At 32.4% G+C, this 17872-nt stretch overlaps 1 protein-coding gene across 1 annotated transcript; it reads left to right on the forward strand.

The window, feature by feature from the left end:
• The first annotated feature begins 5175 nt into the window (after positions 1–5175).
• LOC103436564 (MADS-box transcription factor 23) lies at positions 5176–16024 on the forward strand. Its single transcript, XM_029103632.2, has 8 exons — positions 5176–5502; positions 7838–7916; positions 14347–14408; positions 14864–14963; positions 15076–15117; positions 15215–15298; positions 15493–15670; positions 15806–16024. The coding sequence occupies exons 1-7, from the start codon at positions 5321–5323 to the stop codon at positions 15667–15669; spliced, it is 726 nt and encodes a 241-aa protein (XP_028959465.2). The 5' UTR covers positions 5176–5320; the 3' UTR covers position 15670; positions 15806–16024.
• The last annotated feature ends 1848 nt before the right edge of the window (positions 16025–17872 follow it).

The raw sequence follows: 17872 nt of genomic DNA on the forward strand, positions 1-17872 counted from the left end.
AATTACATAAAAGTTTGAGGAAAGTGTTCATAGAAGCCAGAAGAAATAATAAATCAAAGGGCCCTTTAGAAAAAGGCCCTTGAAACTCCTATTTTCCAAACAAAAACCCACATAATATTAAACATCCAAATAAAACCTAAATTTCAAATAGAGTACCATGTAGACAAATATGTAACCAATTATTATCACATATTTACAACTTATGCCACAAAACTCTAATTATGTCAATAAATATTATTACTCACCCTAATTATGATTAGCAATTAACCCCATATGGAAATTTTACCTTTCTTGTATGCTAAATATTGGGGTGTGCTATCCACACACCCTTTTTTACTTCTCCCACACCCCTTGTTAATTTCTATCATTTGATCTTCTTTAATTCATCCAATCCGACGGCCGAAAATTAAAAGGGTGTAAGAGAAGTAAAAAAGAGTGTGTGGATATCACACCCCTAAATATTAGGATTACATATATATATATATATATATATATATATATATATATATATATATATATTTAGCCATGTTCATAAACAATTATGGGCACATTTTTCGTACGGAAAAAAAAAATCCTTTGTACAATCAGTTATTTTGCATCAAATAATAATATTATTTGATAAAAACAACAAAGAACCAATTAATATTCTTTAATGATGTAAGTAAATTATTTTACCTAGATTATTACATTCATTAGGCGTTTTTTTTTGTTTGTTATCATATATGCTTGTTAAAAATAATTTATCTATATTTATATGTAAAATATAAGAAAATTAATTTTGAATCAAATAGCATTTATTTTGTAGGCAAATTAAAATAGTAGTTCCATTATTTTGGTAAAGTTAAGTAGTGCCTAAATTATTTCGTAAAAATTATACCAAGACAAATTATCTCCATTAAAATAAAACAGTACGTATTTGACAAAAAAATAAAAATAAAACAGTAGATACATTATTTTCTTATAAGATTAAACAATAGGTAAATTATATTGTAGGTACATTATGTTTATAATATAAAAAAAATATTGAAATTCATAAACAAAAAGTAGTAGATATATTATTTTTTAATCAAATTTCCTTTATTTGTAGGTGAATTATTTTCATGTATTATTATATATATTGGGCACATTTTACTACTAATATATATTTGTGCAATAATTTACCTATATTTTTATATAAAATATAGATAAATTTATTTTGAATCAAATAACATTTTTTATTTTATAAGTTTTTTTTTTTTTTTTTTGAGTTGAAATGATAGCGATTTTATTAATGTCAAGAAGACGACATACAATCATCCAAGAGGGCACCCTGGAGTAAATTATTTTGCATGTATCATAACATATACATGGCAAATTTATTACTAATACACATGTCCAAATAATTTACCTATAGGTTTTAAATATAGGTAAATTATTTTATAGTGCTCTTTCAGATTTTCATTTGGTAAGAAAATGACAAGATTAAATTAAAATTGTCTAATTTTATGCAAATTTGAAAAACAATTACGAAATCTTAAGGAAAGTATAACATTATTAGTTATTTTTTGCCTTAACATACAATTTGTTTTGATATATTAATGCAATGATTTTAAACATTACTACATTTTTTTTCATCAATCTCTCCCTTCAAATCTGCATAGAATTAAATGTCTACATCAAAATTGTAATTAGGGGTATTTTAGGCATCTAAAAAATGCAAAATGTGTAAAGGCAAACAAAATTAATGAATTTGCTTATGTAGAGCCTAGTCATTGGGTTTTATTCAAATAAAAAGACTATGTCGGGTTTTATGTAAAGAACTTGAGTTTCAGGGGCTAAAGTTATATTTTCAGGAAATCAAATCCTAAGATTGTAACAATACATTAGAATATGGTCCGCTCTAGTTCACATCCTCTCCATTGATGGCCTCTCATGTCCTCACCGATGATTTGTAAGGATATTTGGTTCTTAAGGGTGGCGACTTCAGCTCCGCTGCTTGTCCTTCTTACCTGTTCTGAAGTACCGAGTCTATCCTTTGTGCCTATGGTTTGGTCTTGCTTTAGGGGTTCTGGCATTTGGCCAGTGACCTCGATCCTTTTGTATCTTCTACGTGATTTATAGAAGTCAAATCCTAGGTTTGTCAAACAAATCATTTTTAAACATACTTAAACAAAAGGTAGTGTGAACGGGAAATTATATATTACAAAAAGGCTTCACCACTGCACATATATCAATTTCACATGGAACAAATAGTACGTGAGAGTATTTGAACAGTACAGAGACAAAGTGTGAACACCGACGATAAGATTCTTAATTAGGTTCTATCTTCCCCCTCCTATTATTCTTGTATTATTGCGATTCAACCCTTATATGTTCAAATGTGTTAGTGAGTAATGCATTAAATAATTCAATTAGAAGCGTATTCAAGCTTGAATCTTACATAAGTTAGTAGTTTTCACATTTTATTAGTGCGTGGTACCCGTCAACCACTAGTATATGTGAAATTAATTAACGAAAAATGAAATAATCAAATGTGACAACATTCAAACTCACACATGCGCGTATACATATAGTGTTATTATAATCTAAATTGATCTCTTCAGATTCCAACATTATTCTTTTTCTTTAATAATAACTAGAATAATATAGAGACAGCCTGTATCTTCAAATTTGCGAGATTCTAAATAACTATTATAAACTCAATTCTAAACATAATTCAGTATGAATCGGTGATAAGCCAGACAAATCAAATTCAAGCAATCATATATATACATACATATATATATATATATATATATATATATATATATATATATATAATCAAACACATCAACATCGGGAACAATAATCATCTAGTTATAATGTCAAATAAACACAATTACTTATATATATGCATCATCACTTAAGAATAGCTAAAAATGATTTCATGCTTAAAATAAGTTGATACCAACGCTAGTCTTCGCTAGTCTTCGCTTGAACTAATTAAGTGTGCAAACTTTCTTTAAGTTGGTACATATATAGTAAACATAGAGATCAAAATAAACTTTTGCTTTGCATCTCTATTCAAATCGTCTTTCACTATATGGTTGTCAGTTATCAATCATTCATTTAAATAGAATTCATATAAATCAACAACTGACCAACAATCACACACAAAATTTAAGTGAACAAGTCGTTACCTAAAAGATAAGAAATCCAATCACAATAGTAGAACTAATATTAATTTGGGTAAAGTACAAACTACTTCAACTATTGGTGTCACGACACTTTCATAGTTCTTCTTTTAAAATTGACAATTTCATACCTCATCTTTAGAATTTGGTCCAATGTTATACATTCCGTTACTTGCCCGTTTACTTTTCAGTTAAATGCTGACGTGGCTTGATTGAGGACCCATTTTCTATTAAAAAAATTTTAAAACTAAAAAAACATTATTTAATATTTTTTAAAATAATAAAGAAAAGTAAAAAAAAATCCCTATGTTCATCCCTTCCCCCCCTCTCTCTCCCCCCCGAAGAAGAAGAAGAAGAGGAAAAAAAATGCAACCCAACCCAGTTCGCCCCCCCCCCCCAACCCCCTGCAACCCAGAAAGAAGGAGGAAGAAGAAAAAGAAAAAAAAAACCCCCAACCCAACCCAGTTCATCCCCCCCCCCCCCCCGGGAACCCAGAAAGATGAAGAAGGAGAAGAAAAAGAAAAAAAAAATCCAAAACGAACCCAGTTCGTCCCCCCCCCCCCAACCAAAAAACCTAACCCCCTGCCAATCCCAAATCCACCACCTCATCCATTCTCCACATCCTCCACCTTCTCCACGCACCCATCTTCCCGCCGACGGGATTTGGATTTTTTTTTTTTTTTCTAGGTTGCAGGAGGGAGAAGTGGGGTGGGGTGGGGGGGGGGGAAGACAAATTGGATTTTTTTTTTTTGTTTTATTGTTTTTTGTTGGGGGTTGCAGGGGGAAGAAGATGAAGCTAGGGAGAAGAGAGGAGGGGAGGGGGAGGGACGAACTGAGGGTTGTTTTTTATTTTATTTTTTTACTTTTCTTTATTATTTTAATATTTAAAAAATATTAAATAATTTTTTTTTAGTTTTTAATAATATTTTAATGATTTTTTAATAGAAAGTGGGCTTCGAATCAAGCCACAGCATTTAACTGAAAAGTAAACGGTCAAGTAACGGAAGGTATAATATTAGACCAAATTCTAAAAATGAGGTATGACATTGTCAATTTTAAAAGATGAGGTATGAAAATGTTGTAACACTAATAGTTGAGGTAGTCTTTTGTACTTTACCCTATTAATTTTAGCAAAATAATTTTCGCACAAAATATTTATTTGTGTTTCTTAAATTTCTTTATGAGAATTTTTTTTTTTCTTTTTTTTTTTTGCCGGAAAGCAGACCAATGAGGATTGAGAAAGAAAGCCAAACCTCACTTCCCAAAATGGAAGAGAGCGCCCTTGGTTTCCCAAACAAAACGTGTCAATCATCGAACATAAATGGTACACTACATATTTTAATAGGAACGATGGAAAATTTTATTTTTTAAGTTATTAACTTTTTAGTACACATATCTTATCATTTGTTTAATAATATATAGTGTATCAACTAATGTACAGGTCACACTGAAAAATCTATTTCTTCTCCGTCATGAGTGTCCGGGGATTCCCAATTCCCCACGCTCTTCGTTATACTCGCCAACACTCTCTCTCTCTTCTTACAGGTGCCCATTCTGAACTGCCTTTTGTAACGTGAGCACCTCCTCCGATTTCTTACGCTGGTCAACTGACTTTTGTTTGATTCAACAGACGAAATGTTGGCCTCACAAAGCGAGTAGAGTGGTCTCTACTCTAGCGAGTGGGTAGCACGGTTAAGCCATTAAACCACTTGGCGGTTTCCTTCCACAGTACCACGTTTTGTCATATAAACTGGATTTCCACTTGTACAGAAAATGACTCTGTGGCTTTCCATAAAGCATTTATAGTTATAAATATAGGTACATACATCTGAGGAAATTAAGGAAATAGGGGATCTGCTACTGTTTTCTCTATAGCTTGTTTCTTCCATGTAAGCTCTCTACAGTTTATTATAAGCCTTGCTTTTTTGAGGAAAAAAATCGAAAGGGAAAAAAGACTTCTCTTTTGGGATAAATATGATCTCTGTTCTTTTGGATTTTTTTGGTTCTAGTTGATGATCTCCTTTTGCTTCATATTACTGTTATTTCAGGCATGCTTTTGGTCTTGTTTGCTTTAGGTTTTGATTACCAATTTAGGCAAATGGGACAATTTTCTTGAATATGAGTAACTAATTTCTCTATGTATCTACCGATCTAATAGAGAAGAAGGTATGGGGAGAGGAAAGATTGTGATTAGAAGGATTGACAATTCGACGAGCAGGCAAGTGACCTTCTCGAAGAGAAGAAATGGGTTGCTTAAGAAGGCTAAGGAGCTATCAATCCTTTGTGATGCTGAGGTTGGATTGATTGTCTTCTCTAGCACCGGCAGGCTTTACGATTATGCTAGCACTAGGTTAGATCTCTCTCTCTCTCTCTCTCTCTCTCTCTCTCTCTCTCTCTCTTTCTCTCTCTCAATCAATCTATCTATATATGTGTGTATATTGCCTGTGAACTTTTAGTTGGGTTGAGTTTGCAATGAAACTAGAGCTACTTGTTCGATATAGACACAGAATATATATGCTGCATGTTCTAGCAAAATATTTGAGGTAGACTTGTTATATTGTACTAATTCAGACAACACATATCAGCTATTGCGTCCTTTTAATCTTCTTTGGAGCGAAACATTGTTCTCATGTGAAGATTTTTGCTTGCCCGAAGATGTTATTATTGCATAAAATACTTTTTTTATTTTTATGAATCTATATATAGCCTGTGGAATTAACCGAAGATGTTATTTGGGTATTTGGTTGCCTCCTGTTTTGTGGTCATGGATTGTGTAGAACCTTTCCTTGTCTATATGCATAGAAATTCAGAAAGACATTATACCTGATAAGAAATTGCTTTTAAAAAACTTCCAAACGAAAAAAAAAAGTTACAAATAAACATATGAAAGCTTCTCACATTGTGCTCTATATATATATATATATATATATATAGGATTCAACTATGATATATATAGGTAAGAGCTGATTATTTACATATAGTGATAAATAGACAGAATGGAGCTAATGCATGATACAAGAAGTACATTGAATTTAATTATTTAGTAATGTTCAACGAAGAGGGGTTTCTGAGGCATGAACGATGAGAATTTGTAAATAAGTAGATGCATGCTTCTCCTTAATTACTTAGACGTCTTAATTAATATATATATATATATATATATATATGTTGCCTCCTCAATTGCTTTGTTTGTCCACATGAGGACACAGCTCTTAAAAAGACAAAGTTCTTAGACAAAGTTCACTTGATCGTACCTCCTTCAACTGGCGTCACCTCCATGTTGCACTTCATCAAAGTTTGAATGAGAAGTTTGTAGTTAGTTTGACAATTTAAAAACAAGTCATCTATGAATATCACATTTCTTTAGGGCCTAAACTGAGGAATAGTATGCAGGCTCGAGCTTTAGGAAATGCTCTTTTCTTGGTACGTACGAAGGAGGATGCATGATGGGGAAGGCGGAGTTTTTAGATGTTAGAATTCTCTACCTACAAGTTCTCACTCAATTGCATAAGTATATATATAGGGGGCGGTTCTGTGGCGACATAAAAAAGACAAATTTTGAGACCGTTAGATTTGTACACTTTTAATGGTTGAATTGTAATCTTATTAGTCCAGTAAATTTCTTTTATTCAAATAATTATGGATTGGGTTTTTAACAAATTGTCCATGACACGTTTTCATATTTTGAAAATGCTGCATTATAGCTTCATTATCAATGGAAGAGAAAATATTGCTCTCAATACAAACCACCACGATATTACTCAACCATTGATTTATCATCAGTTACGCAATAGACTTTTCACAATACTTATAGCGAAATAGGCTCTCTCCACTGAAACAGTAGCAACCCCATAGATCAAAGTCAATGTGGGGTGGTAGAAGTTTGGGTGTTATGGATTGAGTTTGGCAGGATTGGGATTTGAAAATTGGTTGAGTTTGGGCAGGGTTTGCTTTTCTTTTTTTCTTTTTTTTAAGTGTTGCTTGTCTTTCTTTTTTTTTTTTTTTTTCATACAACAACGACGTCGTTTTGGTCAGCATTAAAAAAATTAATGACAAGGGCAACTCCTCTTAGAGGCATTTTAACAAACAGTTGGAGGGCATATACGAAGGACAGCTAAAACCTTCTAAGAGTAGCACCCAAGTCGTCCATTAAGATTCATCGGAATTTCGAGGTCAGCTGACCCCCCCCCCCTCCCCACACCCTTAATGGATCTACCCAGGATATAGGAAGACATCCCTTTCTTTTGTTTTTCTTTTTAACCAAGTGCGAGGGAGATTCTAACATGAGGCCTCTTCTATTTTTGGGAAGAAAAATATCTCTAAACCAAAAGCTACTAATTATTTATGAAGGTGAATGCAAATCAAGGCCAATAGAGATCATCATTTAAGCAACTAAAATGACCGAATGACCAAAATATATAACAGCATGAAAAAGCATTGCCAGATTGTTTAATAATCCAAAGGGGCTTGTAGCATTTGCCCCTCCCACAGTATTATCTGTGTAGAAAAGCGGGTTTATAGATTTCCACAAGCCCGTTTAAAACAAAATGTTAACAAGGATTACAAGTATATCCCCTATATGCTTGATAAACTAACAACCATAACGCTATGAATTTACTAAAAAATATTTCACAAGATACCTGATTGTTGCATCTAATAGCCATACACTATGAATTTCTTATCAGCATGAAATCAATTATCGATCGTTTCAACAAACAGAGAGAGGAGCACCATCAACTGCTGAATCCTGCTTCAGAACTCAAGGTAACCACTCAACAAAAACAGCTCCAGTCTTCTTTATGCTGAATACCTGCAATTATACTATATACAGACATTTTATATATATATGATACCGTCCAATATGATAGGATTTTTACCACCTGTAAAAATAGCATAAAAATACTTGCAAGAGAAGGTAATCATAGTATAGTCGACTCTAGCAATGTCGTTCTCTGCATGAATTGAATGAATAATTTATGTAAAAATCAAGTCTTAATTAATTATTTGAAAACAAAGTTTGGAAAAGCTTGATTTTTTGACCTAAAATATTAAAAATGAATTTAATTAAAAAGATTAAAGAAACCGGCAAGAGCAAAGAAACATAAAAGAAAATAGTTTTTGAAAATCAAATTGAGAAAACACTAGGGTTCCGCCGTCACCTTAACAGTCTTACATAGTTTTATCAATTTCCTACCTAGTTTTATCAATTACTTATGAATTACGCATGCAACTTTGAATGTTAGGTTTTCCTAATGCATATTCTTGTCATGATATTCAAGCAAGAACTTATATTTAACACGCAATTCGTCTATGATATTCAGATCAAATATGAACATGCAAGACTCATTAAGTTTTGTGAAAACTCTTTGAAAAGCCATGCAACCCCTAAGACATGATAGTCATCCTAAGTAAAATTACTATTATTAACCACAAGAAGCAATACTCAATCCTCCGGTGATATTCTAACCAAATTGCATCCAATTAATAATTTAAACATCCTAATAGTAGTTAAGCATTAAGATATAGAGACAGTTTAAACATGGTGATTAATAATTTAAAGTATGCATGAATATTGTCATAAGCAATTAAATAAAGACTACATAGTCATGCTAAGGCTTGTGGCCTAACCCTAGAAAAAGAAATTAGTTACGAATAATCATAAAATAAAAGGAATTTTATTGAAATAGAAAGATGATAGAAAACACTTTGTAAATAAACTTTAATTGTCAAAAGCCCTCTAAACCGACTTCTCCAAAATAGTGTGTAGAGAACCCTAATGGCTAAATACCCTTAGATACCCTTAGTTATACTGTTATTACAAGATAAAATTCTACCTAGAAAATGTCATAGAATGAAACTAGGAAACATAATAAAATAAACTAGCAAATAAAAGGTTTCCATTTAAAGTCAAATTCGGACTGCAGAGAAAATCAAACTTTTGACCGATCACATCAACTCTGATTTGGTCCCAAAAAGTCTCTTTTGAAAGCTAAAGACGTTCCCAACAAATTCTTAGAGGAAACCTTCCTCAAAATGTGCCATCTTGACCTTCAAAATACCCAAAATGTCAAAAAAAAAACATCAATATGGGAAAGATGCGCCCTAGGCCTTCTTTTCTTCGCCACGGTCAAACGGCTTGGAGTTAAATTTTGGAATTATGGAACAATCATCATGAAAGACTCACATATCTACTCTAGAATTCCTTATTTGACTAATTTTTTGGTCAAAGTAGATTCGCATGTACTACAATTGAAATATATAACAAAGCATCAAAATCTCACCAAAACATAACAAGAATAGGGGGAAATATATAGTATAAAATCGACTCGACAAGTACCCCCAAACTTAGCTTTTAACTTGTCCTCAAGCAAATCAAGACTCAAAAGAAAAATAAAATCTAACAAAGTAGTAACTTAAACAAAAAATTAACTTTGAAACAAAAACTTTCTCCTTCAAGTTGCCAGCATAGAAAACATTAAAAATCAAAACATATTTTCAAAAGTGCCAACTAATCTCAATAGTTTTTTAAAATCAAATTGAGAAAACACTAGGGTTCCGCCATCACCTCAATAGTCCTACGTAGTTTTGTCAATTACTTATGAATTACACACACAACTTTAGGTTTTCCTAATGCATATTCTCCTATTGATATTCAAGCAAGAACGTATATCTAACATGCAATCCGTCGGTGATACTCATATCAAATATGAACATACAAAACTCATTAAGTTTTGTGAAAACCCTTTGAAAAACCATGCAACCCCTAAGATGTGATATTCATCCTAAATGAAATTACAATTATTAACCACAAGAAGCAATACTCAATCCTCGATGATATTCCAACCGAATTGCATCCAACTACTTATCGAAACATCCTAATAGTAGCTAAGCATTAAGATAGAGACAGTTTAAACACGGTAATTAATAATTCAAAGTATGCATGAATATTATCATAAGCATTTAAATAAAGACTACATAGCCATGCTAAGGCTCGTGGCCTAACCCTAGAAGAAGAAATTAGTTACAAATAATCATAAAACAAAAGGAATTTTATTGAAATAGAAAAAGGAAAGAAAACACCTTGTAAATAAACTTGAATTGTCAAAAGCCTTCCAAACCGAGTTCTCCAGAATAATGCGTAGAGAACACTAATGGCTAAATAGCGTTATTTATATTATTACAAGATAAAATCCTACCTAGAAAAGGTCTTAGAATAAAACTAGAAAATATAATAAAATAATAAACTAGCAAATAAAAAGGTTTCCTATTTAAAGTCAAATTCGGATTGTAAGAAAATCAGACTTTTGACCGACCATATCAACTCTGATTTGGACCCAGAATTTCTCTTTTGAAAGCTAAAGATGTCCCCACCAAATCCTCAGAAGAAACCTTCCTCAAAATATGTCATCTTGACCTTCAAAATACCTAAAATGTCAAAAAATGTCAATCTGGAAAAGATACGCGCTAGGCCTTCTTTTCTTTGCCACGGTCAAACGGCTTGATATTAAATGCTGGAATTATGATACAATCTTCGTGAAAGACTCACAAATCTACTCCAATTGGAATTACTCCAAAATTCAATCGTTTGACTACTTTTTGCTCAAAGTTGATTCGCATGTACTATAATTGAAATATATAACAAAGCATCAAAATCTCACTAAAACATACCAAGAATAGGAGAAAATATATAGTATAAAATCTACTCATCAAAACACTAAGTAATAAGCTTCTTGGATAATGATACTTTCATATATGTTTATACGCATGCATACCACTTGTTTAATTACGTAGCTCTATGGTTTTGCTTATGTATAGTAACAAACATTAATTAGCAACCATAATCCGTCCTGAGCAATGTTGGATTACATCCTTTCGGAGAGATTATAGAAAAGCAAACATAGAAATAGAGAGAAAGTAGTCTTCCTTATTCGCAAATTTAACTGTATGGAAAAGTACATGATAGGATTAGTCTAGATAGTTTGAAATAGCATTATGGACGGACATGCCCCATGTAATGAAAAAACTTTAGGGCAGGATTGCATTACGAGGGAAGGGAATAATTCAATTTCCATAGTTATTGGTAACATATGGTTTTGGGAAATGTAAATCAAGACCTCCCACGAGAATTCCTCGAGTGATGGGAAGAAAAATTGAAGAATCAAGTGCACAAAGAAAATCTTTGAGCTGAACCCACATGGCGTGGGCAAGCAATTTTCATATCTTGTGAAATCCATGAATAACGATGAAGAGAAAAAGGCGGCATAGTTGTATCCTAGGGTTTCAGTAAAATGTGGGAGCTACTAGAGTTTACCAAACAATGTTGAAGTTCCTTTCGAGTGCAAATATAAGGATAGTATAGCGGCACAAGTAAGGGTGTAAAACTACAAGGACTGAGAAACAACTTAGTAAAACCTTTGACTCTTACAAATTAGCATTAGTTAAAGACTCCTATGACTTAAAATGGGGGGTTTGAGTAATTTTGGAAAAGAAATAAAGACCATTAGAAAAGGGAAAAATTAGAACTATCTAAAAATAAACCTAATACATGAAATAGATTAGAAACATTTTTAGGACATAAATCTGACTTAAAATGAGCTAAGGCCTTCCCCTGAACATTCATGAATCAGTGATATGATCTTTTAACTTATCCCTTTCAAATGCACAACTAAGATGTTCACATATCTAGCATGGCATATAACTAGATTGTATGCCTCTCTTACTTTGCATGTTAGATGCATGACATATACATAAAACTTATATTTATAGGTGCAACCTAGTATGGCATATGCTCAAATTTAGCATCTAGAAACTCATTAAGAACGAAAAGGACACATGAACCCTAGAACATGGCATTTATCCTAGAACTTCATGGAATTAATTTACATAATTAGTTCTGAACCTAACCACATGTTGCTAATGAATGAAAGAAGATATGGTAGTCATCCGTATCATTCTCAACAAAAAGCAAACATAAACAAGGTAGCTAAGCTTGAAAATATTTGCTTGAAATGATTGAAACAGAAAACTGATTCTAGCTTGCAAATGAAATTGATAAACTAAAACTGCATCATAACATTAATTCAATCATGCCTAGGGCTTCAAAGCAGCCCTAAATATCCATAAACTAAATTAAAAACATAACAAAATACATAAAAAGTTTGGAAAGCTAGAACTAGAAACCACTCAAGGCTGAAGACTCCTACTCTCTCCAGATTTTGTGTTTTTTGTGTTTTTTTTTTTCTCCTCTTCTTTCTCCTTCTGATTATGTGTATTTTTCTCCTATTAAAAGGCTTACGAGTTTTTCTAACATGTGACACATTTATATCCTTGAATTGACTCTCATTTAGCTCATTACAAACAGCTTTTAGTATAGGAGTAACTAAAAACTAGCTGTTATCAAAATTTGTATCTGAACAGCTCATCTTTATTCTGTCATAACTTCTTGTCAAAACCTCCAAATCACAAGATTAAATACCATCATAAAGAAGACTTCCAGGGCTTTCCAACCATATATCGCCCATTTTCTAATTCGTTCTGAGCATTTCGGGGCAAAGCTCGCAAGTTGGCTGTTCTGCAAGGGTCTTTTCTGGCGGATCTTGGGTCATTTGTGGGCTATGATCCGGTCTTGGGTGAGTTGGGCTTCAAACTATCCATTCTAGGCTCTTAAGATATTCAAAATAAAATGATTTCTTCAAGTCCTTACTTTCATCCTGAAATATAATACAAATAACAAAATACCTTGTAATGCCTAGAGATTTTAAGTCAAAAACATAAGTAAAAGAGGGCATAAAAGTGTAACTTTATGCACTCAACAAACAACTTTGCCGTACTTCTGAACAACTTAATATAGGGCGAATATTGTCGTCAATTTTTCTTTAGTGGGGAAGATAATATGCATGGCAAGTAACACATCCTTCAATTTCAATAAAGGGTAAATTATCGGTAATGTTCTTGCTGTTTCACAATAGAATTACGTAGATACCTGCTCTCGACAACTTTGTACCAATACTAGTCACCGAGTAGCTTAAATAAGTGAAAAGACAACCTTCAGAGCAGACATAAGATGCACGTTTGGTATCAAACAAGGGATAATAATACTCACGAATGATAAAAGTAAGAGCGCATATATGGGATACACTTGCATGGCCCCAAAAACAATTCATATCTGCCTATATGGGATACACTTGCATGGCCATAAGCTAGAGAACTTTGAGAATTAATCCAATCTGTCTATATGCATGTTTTTGTTTGTGTGTGTGTGTGAAAGCATTTGATCAAGCGCATGTCTGTGTAAACATGCAAGGAGATATATTTCCTAAAAGGGTCATTTTAGTTCTAGTTCCTAATCAACCTAACTGTTAGACTAAAATTTTGTTTATTTAAATATTTTGATCGAGGTCATTAACATTGTTTAAGAAATTTAACTCATGTATTTATGCATTTAATGTCCCACAAATTATGAAATTTAAACAAAGTCAAATAATATTTTTAAAATATAATAAATACTTAAAAATAAATATTACAGTAATATTGTTCTTCATAAAATTATAGCAAGAAAATATTGTACCCAGAAAATTATTAACATATTTAAAAAATAACTACTTATATATTTTAAGACATAAAATAAATACATATAGTAAGGGTACATTTAGCAAAATTAAAAATGGGTACAAATAAATTAAAAAATATGGGTACAAATACAATAAAACTTTAAAAAAATTGGGCACAAAAAGAAATTAATATATGGGTACAAATTAAAATTGAAAAGAAAATTGGTACAAATTAAAAAAGGGTTGCAAATTAAAAATGGGTACAAACTAAAAATAAAAATATATAATAAAAAATTAGCCATAAATAGAAATATATCAAATGTAACATTTTTAACACTAAATGAATATATTTAGAAATAAAAAAATATTTTATTATTGAAATAATTAATGATGTTTATTAAAACCTAAGGACCTTGATCAAAAATTGAAAAATAATAAGGTTTTAATAAATGGAGTAGCAAAAAAAGAGATCGGAACCTAATTTCTCATTCCTAAAAATATTACGGATAAAATAAAATACGCATGATTCAGATTCCTGATGTGTGCTTTTACAATGGCTAACATTTTCTATTGCTCCAATAAATGCTCATTTAGTGAGTCCATATTTCATGCATGACAACATTTATTGTATTTGTACTTAATAGTTTTGGCAAAGGGAGGTAGCAAGCTTGAGGCAACAATTGCGGTACTTGGAAGAATGTCACAGGTACAATAATTGCTTTATATTGAATCTTCAACATAGCCTAACAATTTGATTCAAGTACCAAAACATAACAATGCATATTTCATGTTGCTTATTCAAAAGGTATCAAACTAATCACGGTTCATCCAAATACCAACCCAATAACTGAGGTCCCCAATGAAGCCTAACAACACATTGTCCTACTCCTAAATGATCTGGGTGTTCCCTATGCTTCCTCCTTAAGCGATTTTGCCAGAGACCAAGTTTTAAACCAACTAAAATGCAAAATCTCTTCACAATATCCTGATACTATTACTTAAATATTGCTAAAACACTTGAGGTTTTCCCATGAAATGTGAGATAGTGATTTATTGGGGAAAACATGGTATCTCATACACCACAAAGTAACATTTAGTAAATATGAATTAGTTTGTGAGAACAATTAGAGTATACCCCCACACCTTCTGTAAATTATGCAGGCAGTTAATGGGGGAAGAACTTTCTGGTTTGAGTGCCAAAGATCTACAGAATTTGGAAAGCCAGCTGGAGATGAGTTTGAAAGGTGTCCGGACAAAAAAGGTATCAAAAGCCTTAGCCCTGATTATAGTCTTAGTTAATAATTTCATGCTCCCTTCTTTATATAGCACATGCATGGCACTCATTTTGGTTTTTTTTTCTTTCTATTATGCAGAACCAGATATTTGATGATGAAATAAAAGAATTGAACCAGAAGGTAAACTGGCTGAGATTTTTCCCAGTTGATTAATGTTAATTCATTTTATTGGGGGTTAATTGATACTTATTAATGTTGTTTTTTACTTTATTTTTAGACAAATTTCATACATCAAGAGAATATAGAACTCTATAAGAAGCTAGACCTCAAAGGTAAAGAGAATGAGGAACTGCAAAAGAAGGTATTGTTTATACATTAAGCTCTGCTATTTAACACATTATAATTCATCAAAGGGGTGGAGAGAGGAAATGGTAAAGGGAAAGTGAGAGGAACCAAATGAGCTTAAAACATAAAGCCATTATGTTAATTATACTCATCAGCGAATGTGAAGATGTCTTCTCTGGCAAACACTAACACAGAATATTTTAATCTCAGGTTTATGAAGCAAGGGATATGATTGGAGGAAACAAAACTTCCCAGCCTCCATATAGCATCAGTAATGCATATGATTTGCATGCACCCATCCATCTGCAGCTAAGCCAGCCACATATTCAAACTCTGCCTGGGCCTCCACCTCAGAACAATGAAGTACCAACAAAGCAATCAAATTAGGGTATCTCCTAAAGACTGTTAACATATTATTTGCATACCATATTCATTCCAAAGGACAAAAAACCCCAAAAATAAATAGTAAGAAAAGCTCACTATTTTGATTATGCTATTAACATCTCTTCAAATTCTGCAACAGATTACAACTGCATTAGCAAAGTTGTTTCACAGTTGTGGATGGCTATGTCATAATGCAGAAACGTGCACCACAGTGAAAGCCAATCTTCTAGGAGTGAGATGTCATAATGCAGAAACTTGCTATCTTCATGCACTTGAAATTATTTCTTTGAGATAATCTTCCACTGTAAGTACAATAATCCTCCATGGCCATAAGTAATGCCTTATATTCCAAACAAAAGGCCCCCTTTTGTCCAGATATACCCATGCAAACCAATTGCGACTTAATTGCAATTCCACGATCACATCGCCGTTTATAAATCCAATCCTATCAACAGCTTCCAAGTGACTTTGAGCAAACAAACAACATTCACTAAAATGATAATGATTATAACATGCCACGTGAATCTGTCAACCAAACTGAACTGATCAAATCCACACGTCCACACGTCAAACATCCCAAATCAGTTTCAACTGTGCTGCTTGCTTCCGAGTTGGAGATATAGTTTGTATTCCATTTATCTTGTACAAGAAAATGTCAAAGATATTCATTACCAAAAATAATTATTACGATTAAAAACCATAATATTATCCTTTCATAATAACAAAGTTATTTTAAAAACTCTCTATCCAACAGTTTAGAATTCCGCTCATTTTACGATCTTGATCGCTCGGGCCGATGATGCAAAATTAGGTACAAACACATACTCATGCGCATTGTGCAGTACAATACAACCAATCTACAAAATATTCATATAATAGTGGATGATATATCTGCTAGGTTTTGTTACCATTTGAGCTCGAAGTAAGGATGTGCAACGATTATGGTGGGCGAGTAACTGCGGTTATTTATCTATAATTGTTTGAGTTCTTACCCACATAATCGTTTACCCTTTTTTTGCCCGTTTTCTTTTTCTTGAACAAGTTGAAAGTTAAAAAACGAATTGTCATCATTTTCTTTCTGATAATTGAACGCTGTTAATGTTATAAGTACATTTAACATGCATTTCTCTATTCTAATCCTTTAAGCCCTCACATCACTCTAGAAATTTATATAATTGTAAATGAACAATATTTTTAGCTATTAACAATGAAGGTAACATAAAATATTTTCTAAGTATCACGAAATAGCTAAACTCGTTGTGAAACTCAACCCGTAGCTGCAGATCAACAAGAAAGACCAATCCTTTTTTGATATAAACCAATGGCAAGGCAGATCATTCTGGCTTCACTTTTAAGTTTAACATTGCAAATCCTAATCCCAACTTTGGTGGCTACAGAAAAAATATATGCAAGAAAGAAACCATAGTCTGAAAGTGGAAAATCCAAACAGAAGGACTATTTTTTTTTTTTTGGAGTACATCGATATTTTTACAATAAGGGAAGAGGGAGTTCGGCTAAACCACACAATGGATAGCCTAATTTGGTATTGAATTTGTTATCTAAGAGATTCGAACCTAAGACCTCTCACTTTCAAGTGAAGAGAAATACTATCAGATCACTGAGTGACAACACAAGGACTATTAGTTTACGATGAGCTAACTCCACCCACTTTCAAAATTTCCAGGTCCAAACAATTAGAAATTCGCAATGACAAAAGCAATTTTTTTTCTCAATTCTTCCTCTTCCTCATGCATCTGGTAAGATTATGAATTTGAATTTTTAGTATTCTCTCATCCGACAACGAGTCGCTCCTCAAATTTTCAATTTTTGTTTTTAAAATTTACAGATAATATAAATGGTTAAATGGGCACCCGTTTGTCTTCGTGAGTATACCCATGTTCGCCTATTTATATTTTACAAATAAACAGTTATATCCATAATCGTAACCGTTAAGTTTAAATAAGCGAATAACCGCGGTTACCTATATCCGTAGGTATTTTGTCCATCCCTAGTTCAAAGCATTAACTAAATAAAGCCTAATTAAGTAACTATATTTACCAAGCAACCACGCCAATCAAGTAAAAATGGACTGTTAAGTCAAACTCAAATAACCAAAACAACCTATTAAAAATAATAATTAGTAAACCCAAAACGAAAGCAGCTCATTAAAAACAAATAATTCTAAACACAAACTTAAACTATATGA

This window comes from Malus domestica, chromosome 05 (genome assembly GCF_042453785.1).
Source record: "Malus domestica chromosome 05, GDT2T_hap1".
Lineage (NCBI taxonomy): Eukaryota > Viridiplantae > Streptophyta > Magnoliopsida > Rosales > Rosaceae > Malus > Malus domestica.